This window comes from Tachypleus tridentatus, chromosome 13 (genome assembly GCF_004210375.1).
Source record: "Tachypleus tridentatus isolate NWPU-2018 chromosome 13, ASM421037v1, whole genome shotgun sequence".
NCBI classification, from domain to species: Eukaryota; Metazoa; Arthropoda; class Merostomata; order Xiphosura; family Limulidae; genus Tachypleus; species Tachypleus tridentatus.
Genome location: NC_134837.1, coordinates 170,373,691 through 170,383,957, shown reverse-complemented (window position 1 = coordinate 170,383,957; position 10,267 = coordinate 170,373,691). Strand labels below are relative to the sequence as shown.

The following is a 10,267-nucleotide window of genomic DNA, read 5'->3' as shown; positions in this document are numbered from 1 at the left end:
TAAAATTCTCTTAGTAATGGTTAGAGTAAGTCAACAATAGAGATAGCCTTTTGTGTGAGGAGGAGGTATGTACTTATTGGAAATATATTTTCTGTGTAAGAAAATGTCAACTTCAAAGTTTATTAATGAAATATCCAAAATTATTAGAATTTTCATTGTGTATTAATAACGTTATACAAAGAATGTCTCTGGATAGGCAACAAGCTTATGAACTTAAAAAAGTAAAATTTAAAATTCAGTTCTCCATGGTGGACAGATATCCCATTGTGTAGCTTTGTGTTAAAAGATAAAGAAAGAAATAGATAAAAAAAAAATTAATCACATTTTTTGCTGTGTGAGTAGTAGCTGTCAATAGTTAATTTCTCTACCAGAAACATTTGATCCAACTCACAAAAGCAACTGTAAATGCCTTAAAGGCCTTTAATGGTTAAAACCCTACTAAAAAGAATGATGGTTTGCAGTTTGATTGATTTTAAGTTTCCTGTTTCATCTGGACAATAAAAAAAAAGCTGATTACAAGTTGAATTAAAAAATTAAAGTCTTAAAAAGTTGAATCAAATGTTCATATGGCTAGCATTCACTCCAGTGTGCAAAGTGTAACATAGCACATTGTTAAATTTTAATTATTTGAGACTTAAAAACCATTAAATACAATAAAAATACTTCTATTATCAGAAAATAAAGAAATCCAAATTTTCTATTTTACTTCTTAGCCTGAGCTTGACTAATGGGTTATTACAAGTTTACTAGCTTAAAATGTGATAAGGGAATCTAGGACATGCATAAAGTAGTGGTTATACATTGGTTCAAACAACAGGTATGTTTATCTGTGCCTACATACTTTTACATATGTTCAGCCATTTTGTCGTGTTTAATCTTAACTTGACTAAATGACAAAACTTTATTTTTAGTAATTTGCTGCAAATTTACAAATACGTAAAAGGTGTAAGATTAAAATTATAAATAAATATCTCTCTCTAAGATGAAATAAAATATGATATATGCATGTAACTACTATTTATGAGCAATTGAAGCTTCTTATATTGTTAGTTTCACTGTTCACAATGGTCACTTTCACTTTTGGAAATTCAGTCTCAAGATTTCTTTGCTGCAGTAAAAGAGTTTTAGCCTCAAACAATAAAATTGTAGCCTCATTAAATTATTGGTTCTCACTTATTTATTGAAAACCAAGTATGCTTAGTACAGGCATTCAACATAAACCTACTTTTTTTCCTCCCTGTACAATAACAATAGTAATAAAAATTATATAAAAGGTGGAGAATAAATGTTAATGTTACAAATATCTGAAAATGAAGAGATTGTATCTTGTTTTCTGTACTAATGTCTGGATCTTATTTTAATGTGATAAAATGTTTGAAAAATAGAAAAATGCCATGCCTAAGGTGCCTGATGCAAGTGAAAAATTGGTCTGAGCATGTTTATTTGTTCTACTTGTCTGACTGGGCAGGTAAAAATTTGTGTAATTTCACCATATTTCACATATGTAATAATGATGCAAAGTTGAGCAATCTTTGGCTTAGCTTGCTTTTCCACTAAGTGTTACTCTTGCTATAGCAAGTGATTTAATATCCAGTTTCTCAATATTTTTATTATACAAGGTTGTTGCCATAGAAACTATGTTATGAAATTAGTTTGTTATTCAACAGTCATTCAAATTGGCAGTATGACAGTATAATTTCCACATCTTTTGTGTTTCGCTTCCTCATGCTGTCAACTGTGTAATCATGAATAATTGTACCATTTCTTGGAAAATACTAATATTTATGCTTTGGCTGTTGTAATTAGTGGAAATTAGTTTGAGTGTGAATAAATTAATAACTAAATTACAATAACACCAGTAGGCAGCTGATGAAAGAGCTTTATCTTCCTTATTCTCGGTGTATACTGCACATTTGTTTTAATAAGGCTAAATGTAGATCTGACATGCACTTATTCACATTTAGCAGTCTCAATTACCAGTAACAAATGGTTTTCATATACTGAACAAGGTTGCGACTGGTTAAATGTTATGCTTGTTTTAGTTTTGTGATCTGGAGGATTTTAATAATGGTCTGTCTGATTTGTGGTTAAAACATATAGTTTGTAGATGATATTTACATGAAAGGAATTACAGGCCATGCATAATTAAATTTTCATGTTATTTAAAATGTATTGTTATGTGAGGTACACAATTCAAAAGTGTGCTTGTTTATTACAGTTGTAGTTTGAACAACTTATAATGAGTGCGTAAAGAGGAATGTCGTATTTTGATATCTCACACCATTTTATTATTAGATTAGCCTGAATGGATTTGTACTTTAGTATCTAACAAACAAAATTTTAGTGAAAATAACTCACTTCAACTGAATTACAAGAGTTAAGATCACTTATTTTTGTACCACAGAGTTGTTTTTATCACTTTTACTAAACTTCTGTCAACTGAAGATAATACATAATTTGGCCCGACATGGCCAAGCGTGTTAAGGCACACAACTCGTAATCACAGGGTTTTGGGTTTGAATCCCCATCACACCAAACATGCTCATCCTTTCAGCTGTGGGGGCATTATAATGTCACAGTCAATCCCACTATTCGTTGATAAAAGAGTTAGCTGTGGGTGGTGATGACTACCTGCCCTCCCTTTCGCCTTACACTGCTAAGTTAGGGACAACTAGCACAGATAGCCCTCATGTAGCTTTGCACAAAATTAAAAAACAAACAAACAATACATAAATAGTTACAGTTTAGTTCAAACCTGTGCTATACTTCCTGAATGGTCTGACAGTAAGTAAAAGAAACATTATTATTGTAAAATGAAGTGTACCAGTAAGTCTTCTGTTGTAATAATAAATAAGTATCATTATTAAAGTAGATTGAAACAATACACTAAATAATAATGAATGCTTAAATTCTAGGTGTAACGTTATCTTATATGGTTCATCTGTTATGTTTCAACTGACTGACAGTAGGTTTTGTGCTCAAATTTATTTTAGGTTAGTTGTTTGGTTAATGTATAAATGAAACTTTTGTTGTTATACCAATATTAACGTATTTTTAATTCAGAAGTAATTGTTCAGACTTTCTTTCAAAAAATATGTTAAGTTTATATCAAAATTATTAGTCGTGTATATTTTGTTTCTAAGACTGCATGTAAAATTAATACATTTTGCAAGAGATTCATCAGTACAATCTAGTAAGACTATATGATGTAAAAATATGAAAATGTCTTGTTAACGGTACCATTAAATATGAATACCTAGCTTTTTATGATATTTTATTTGCTGCCTAATACTAATTTTTGAGTGTTTAGTGAAGTGGTTATGACTTTATAAAAATGATTATTTCATTCCTCGATTTGGGATGTAATCGGTAATTTTAATATAGTTTAACACCATTACTTGCGTTAGGTTGTAACCAAGTACTAGGAATAAAATTTATGACATACTGTATAGGAGTTCCTGGAGTCATGCCAGAAAGACTAGCAGAAGGAGTGGAGCCAAAGCACTGTGCTTTGTCTTTGGTTGGAGAGCCTATAATGTATCCAGAAATCAACAAATTCATTCAGCTTCTCCATGGACGAGGAATATCTTCTTTTCTTGTGACAAATGCCCAATTTCCAGATGCCATCACAAACTTGGACCCTGTAACCCAGTTATATGTATCAGTAGATGCTAGCAGTAAAGAAAGCTTAAAAAAAATTGATCGCCCCCTTTTCCGGGATTTTTGGACCAGATTTCTTGATAGCCTGAAAGCTCTATCAAAAAAGGTGCATTAGTGTTGTAGATTAGTTTAAACTGATATCATTCAGATATTTTATGTGAAAAAAATAAGTTTAATGTATATTATCACTAGCATCATTTGCAAGCTTTTTTTTAACCAGACAAAATTAATTACAGCAAAAACATTGCAGTTTTTAAAAGTCTAAAAAAGTTTCAAAATTATCAAGACTTCTTTGAGCATGTTATTGATGAGATAGGGCACTTTATATTTTATCATGTGTAAAATACTTTTCTTTGAGAGTCGTAACATGAGTGATTATTCCACAAAATAAATAGCCACAAGCTTATATTGACAGTTTTGTTCTTGTTTTTCAGTTTAGCATGTTAATGGTGAAAAAGAAGAACAAAAAGTTGTTAAAATGGAGTAAATGTATAGTTATTTATTGGGATATATAAACATTTTATAACAGATTTAAAAGATTAACAGTAATTTGTGATTATTAACAGTCAGTTGAAAATTTGACTTTAGAAATGAAAACTAGATACAGTTTTGTTAGTTAATATTTTTTGGTATAAAACATTATTTGATAACTTTATATATTGGTAGGGCCAGCGCACTGTGTACAGGTTAACTTTAGTTAAATCTTGGAATACAGAGGAACTCCATGGTTATGTAAACCTAGTGAAACTTGGCAGACCAGACTTTATTGAAGTCAAGGTAGGTCATGTTATGAAAATCAAAAGTTACTTGTATCTACAGATTATAAAAATTCAAATAATTTCAAAAAAGGTTTAATTTTTTTGCCACAGTTACAAGTGCCAAGATAATTCAGCTTTGAGAAGTGAGTTTACAATTTGTTCTAATTAATGTGAGTTTGGTTGAAATATTTTTGGAAGATACAAAAGATGAGATTAATCATAATAGATCACAACACACAAAGAAAAAAAAATGGTTGTTACACAAGTTATTTGTCAGTGATTTTAAGCAAGAGTAACTTTTTGCAGTCTATCTTCATTGCTAAAATAGATAGAAATAGTTTTAAATTGAATGTAAATGTTTAAAAATGTTAGTTCAATTGATATTAGTTTACTCTTTAGAGGAAAGTATGAATTACAAAATATATGAATTAAATTTGTCTTGAGAATGAAAACATTAGGTATAGAAACTGTGTAGGCTGTTCATGTAAAGAGTTTAAATGGTAGTATATTTCCATAACAGTGACAAATGACTATGGAAGTGTGAAAGGGGTTGTGTAGGGCAGCTTTCTATAGTAAAACTAAGTAATTGTAGGTTTTTAACTTTTAAGTACTGTATGTGTAAGACATCTACAGTTTGTATGTATACAAATCTAGTAAACTGTCATAAAGTACAGGCTTTTCTCAACAGTCACTTGGTTTAATATTTTTTTTATAGGGTGTGACATACTGTGGAGCGTCCAAAGCCAGCAATCTTACTATGGAGAATGTACCATGGCATAAGGAAGTTCTGGAGTTTGTTCAAGAGCTTTCCAATAAGTTACCAGACTACGATATTGCATCTGAGCATGAACATTCTAACTGTGTCTTAATTGCCAACAAAAGTAAGTATTTTTAAAAACATTTTCATTTTAATCAAAATATAAAAATAAAATTTCTCTACTTCTAAACAGGAAAATTGTTTAATGACTTATTTTAAAGAAAAATAAGTGAATTCTTTATATTCTTGTATAGCTTTATTGAAGAAATGTTTTCATTTACATCTTTCTATACATTATTGCCTTTCATCTAGTTTAATAAAGATGGAGTCTGGTGGACATGGATAGACTATCCTAAATTCAGTGAATTGGTACAAAGATATTATGATAGTAATGGGTTAGAGACCTTCACTTCAATAGATTACATGGCCCCAACACCTCACTGGGGACAGTTTGGAGCAAGTGAACATGGTTTTGACCCTCTGGAAACCCGTTTCCTCAGAAAGAACAGGAAAGATATCAGTGGATGTTAAAACTGTTTGTGAAGTATTTATTTTAATGATTTTTTGCTATCGTGTTGAAGAACAGGATATGTACATTAGAAGTGGCTAGTGAAATTGAAGTTGTTATGAACATGCTTAGAGAATTGGTTGCCAAATACAAGAATTATGAGCACATTGCTTAAGTAAAGACTGATTGTTTCTGTAATTACATGAAGGTATTTAATTGTAATGTGTAAAAAGATTCTTGGTGGCTATTGTAAACTGTTTATACAGTTTATTGACCTTTAAGAAACAAAAGAAGTTACAAATTAACCTCTGGAATATGTTGACTTTTATCTGTCATACAATTACAGGAGTACAAAGATGAAATCTTAGTGCAAAAGATGTGAAGCTATAAAAGTAAAGTTGAATGTGGAAATCAGACATTATCAACAAATATTTAGAAATGCTTTGTTCCTTTTGTGTTTTTTTTTAAGAGTGACATATTTAGAATATATTTGTATTTGCAAGACTTTCTGAGTGTGATATAGAACTCCTGTTTGATATATTTTTTTTACTGCATCATTTGTTTATCTCTCTCTTAAATATTTTGTTTGAGTTGTTTATTTGCCCATTATCCCTTTCTACCTAATGTTCTACAACTGGGAAAAAGTGTGTGAAATCTAAGTCTTTTCCTTGTCTTACCCCTAGCAGAAGACACTTTTTCCCTTATCCTGAAATATTCATTTTTAATAGAAGGCAATTGAGAGCAGAAAATTACCATCAGCATTTAAAGTAATTTTAAATTGTAATCATTAAAATGTATTGTTTTTTCTAAATTAGTGTTTTAAGTAGATATTGATACATTGGGAATAAATAACTATCTGTAGATGAATAAAATTATTTGTTGAAATTTATATTTAAACTTTCAAATTTATCAAACTGTTGCTCTCTATAAACAAAATTACAAACAAAAAAGTTTGTATCTTTGTTTAGATGGTTATATCCTTTACCAAGAAAAGGCATTTTTTTTTTACCAATCTAGACAATTAAATCTTAATTTTTACATTCAAATGGTAAATTTGTTATTTCTTTTAACAGTTGTGCTTCATCTGAAAATGTTAACATGTATAGACAATAATCCATTGTGAGAATAGTGGTCATTAATATTGTCATTCTGGAACGTTGATGTATTATCATTGATACAAACTACAAAATTTGAAGAAAATATAGATATCTGGATTATATCTTTGTAGTTAAACTTACAACTTGGCATCACTTATGTTGTGTGGGAAAATTTCTTGATGTTACTTAGGAAACTTGATAAAGTGAGCATTTTCTGAAAAATGTTTGATATTATGTACAATAGTCATCTAGGTAAGCAGAAATTAGGTTGAGAACGTGTACTACTAAAACGAGTCAGAAGAACTATATTCATTTACCACTTAAAAATAGATATCCAGGAGGTTGTGTTTCCTAGTTCCATGATTCAGCTGAGTGGATGTCATTGATGAACAGAACAAGACTACTCAACCATGAAGAATTCAACAGCATGACCATCAACAGTGTATAACCAAGCCTCTACAGGAAATGATGTGCGTGAAAGTTACATATAACTATATAGGTGTTGACTTCATCAACAAACCAAAGCAACTTTATGTGAAAGAATATAAAACAAAGATTGTACACCCAGAAAGTAAGCAAGTGTAAGATATTCTGTTGCTATATCAACTTTTAAACTGACAATACCAAAATGATAGAAGAGAATATCTTATCAAATTAAGAATATAAAATACCACCATGTCTCTTAAGTACAGTTAAGGCAAAAAGAGATGATACTCTTAGGAAAGAACACTTAAGTAGTACACAAAGATAAAGATTCTTAGTATTCACATATTATTGCAAACTTGAGAATTCAACAGCAGAAAGTGGCAGACTGAATGTCTTGCAAATTCACACATTTGCATTGAAGGTGTTTTATAAAAAACACCTAAAAAAGTGGGTTTGTACAGATCTGAGAACACAGGTCTCAGCAGTAAAGAAAGTTGATTTTAGTTTTGAGAAGCAACAGTAATAAACTGGTTAAATTAATCCAGAATACATCATCTACTTCATGAGCTTGAACTAAAATATTAAGTGTAGGTTTCATGGTAATTTAAAATAATAATTCAGAGACAACAGATAAACTGCCTGGTAGATATACTTTTTTCCTACTGAGAGAGTTTTATATTTTTCAACCTTCTGATAGACAAAGAGGATAATGGATTAACTTGGTATTATAAGCATTGTCATTATTAATATACTGCAAAGTCAGTTAAGTATATGATTCATAAGGGTTCTTGAAAGGGTACTGTTTTTCAAATGATCTTCAAAAGCGTACATGTTATTGTTGAATATTTGAAAGAGATACCGTCTTGTAAGAAAAAAAAGAATAGTTGATAGTGGCTGGTCATCCCATGCATGACCTTACATCCACATGTAGTACTCAGGTGGTAGTTTCCAGAATCAGTCAGAAATCTATTTTCAGTTGAATGCACCAAATGAATGTCTGTGACATTCAACTTATTACATTTTTACAATTCTAACTGAGTCAATTTTTTTCAACTTATCTGTTAGTCTGTGCTTCTGTAGTATGATACACCATAAGATATTTAGTTTTTATTCTCAGAGATAGAAAGCAGTCAATAGTGGAAAGGTAGTGGGGAGTGTTAATGAAAAATAGGCAAATGATATGACAGCACTACTAAGAAGTGGATACCAATTGGTTATTGCACAGTAAAGGTGCACATACCTGTACATCCCTGCAATACATATGATGTGGTAAATGTCTGTTTTTTTGGAATTTTGTGCAAAGCTATACTAGGGCTATCTCCGCTAGCTGTCTGTAATTTAGCAGTGTAAGACTAGAGGGAAGGCAGCTAGTCACCCCACCCACTGCCAACTCTTTTACCAACAAATAGTGGGATTGACTGTAACATTATAATACCTCCACGGCTGAAAGGGCAAGCATGTTTGCTGTGACGGGGATTCAAATGCACGACTTTCAGATTACAAATCGAATGCCTCAACCCACCTGGCCATGTCGGGCTGACTTGGTAAATAAAGCTAGTGTTAAGTTTTCAGGCACTATAGGGTTGTACTAGATATAATTCATGCATACCTGTGAAACTGATTGACAGTATAGTCAATACGAACATATCTGTATTTCACTGTAAATGTAATGTAAAAAAAAACACCTTGTATTAAAGTGATTTAAGTTCTCAATTACTAATTAACAAAAATAATGATGGCTCCATCAAAATATGTGTTTATATATTAAAAAAATAATTTGTAATTGTCACCAATGACAAAAAGTTTGTTGGAGATGTGTATGATCTCTTGCTATTAACCATGAAACCAGTGCTGGAAAATATGGCCTTAACTGGTTCAGAGGATTCAATCCATGACCAGATTTGCTACTTGTTTCAAATGTCAGTTATGCGTATCTTTTTGTCATCTTGGTTTTAACTGCTGGAGCTGTTAACTCTTCTAATACTAATATTATTGTGTTAATACCAATAGATTTACTACAATATTATGTCTTATAGCATTTTTTTCAAAACGTTTTTTCTCTGTGTGAGTTGTGTAAAATTTCTATGGAAATATGCAATCAGTGAATTTGTATTTGATTTTATATGTTGAAAAAAATAATCTGACAGTAATTTATAACTTACCAGTAAATTATGCATGTGTGTAGTTGCACCAAAAAGTTAGGACTGCAGTAAAATGTGTTTATTCGTACAATTGAAAGACGTATTATATTATCAACACGTGACAACGAAAACCTCTATGATTCAAACGTAAATTATTGAGTGGTGGTGTTAGAAGAACAATTTAATGATATTCAAAACCAAAGTAAGTTGTATGTATAAAAAAAACACTTGTATGATTTACAGCATTATGTCTGAGCTGGAAAGACATAAACAAGGAGGTTTACATGGTATGAATTTTGCTGAAAGTGGACCTAGGTGAAATAAATATCAAAATAGTGATGAGATATCTTGTAGCTTAAGTTTTCTTTTAAAGAAAACTAATAGGAACAGTGTTTTACTGTATATTACATAACACATTATTCATGTGTTTGTTTGGCTAGAGTTAGGTAATATCCTTTAAGCTACTTGTAGTTACAAGTCTTGTGAGTAAAACAAGATTTTCACTTTAGTTCTAAAAGTTTTGTAAATTCATGAATAAATGTGTTAAAATATTTGACGTTAGAAATCCCAGGGTTCAGAAACAAAACTTAAGGAGTTTTATTAATATTGGCTTAAGCAATTAGTATAAATAATGAACCTTGATACGGTTGTACCGATTACATGGAGGTGATGGTAAGAAATTGTTAATCTAAATTCCATGGCGTTAGTATAAATAAAGCTATTAACATTGGTTTAGAGAAAAAACACTACCATCATGTATTTTAAAGAATCTGGTTGGTTCTGTGAAGTAAAGGTCTGTTCCAAATAATAGCGGCCAGATGGGTTAAGGCGTTTAACTCATAATCTGAGGGTCGCGGGTTCGAATCCCCGTCACACCAAACATGCTTGCCCATTTAGCCATGAGGGCGTTGTAATATTAC

At 30.8% G+C, this 10,267-nt stretch overlaps 1 protein-coding gene across 1 annotated transcript; it reads left to right on the top strand.

Moving 5' to 3' along the window:
* The first annotated feature begins 3,337 nt into the window (after positions 1-3,337).
* Positions 3,338-6,902, top strand: LOC143236921 (S-adenosyl-L-methionine-dependent tRNA 4-demethylwyosine synthase TYW1-like). Its single transcript, XM_076475603.1, has 5 exons — positions 3,338-3,766; positions 4,327-4,437; positions 5,134-5,303; positions 5,397-5,404; positions 5,498-6,902. Exons 1-5 carry the CDS (start codon positions 3,437-3,439, stop codon positions 5,704-5,706), a joined length of 828 nt encoding a protein of 275 aa, XP_076331718.1. The 5' UTR covers positions 3,338-3,436; the 3' UTR covers positions 5,707-6,902.
* The last annotated feature ends 3,365 nt before the right edge of the window (positions 6,903-10,267 follow it).

What these genes read in the sequence shown, in the direction of transcription:
- LOC143236921 (XM_076475603.1), top strand. Translation starts at nt 3,437, where the DNA reads ATGACATACTGTATAGGAGTTCCTGGAGTCATGCCAGAAAGACTAGCA. An exon ending in TGAAAGCTCTATCAAAAAAG is followed by an intron (nt 3,767 to 4,326) that starts GTGCATTAGTGT and finishes ATATATTGGTAG; the next exon opens with GGCCAGCGCACTGTGTACAG. An exon ending in CAGACTTTATTGAAGTCAAG is followed by an intron (nt 4,438 to 5,133) that starts GTAGGTCATGTT and finishes TTTTTTTTATAG; the next exon opens with GGTGTGACATACTGTGGAGC.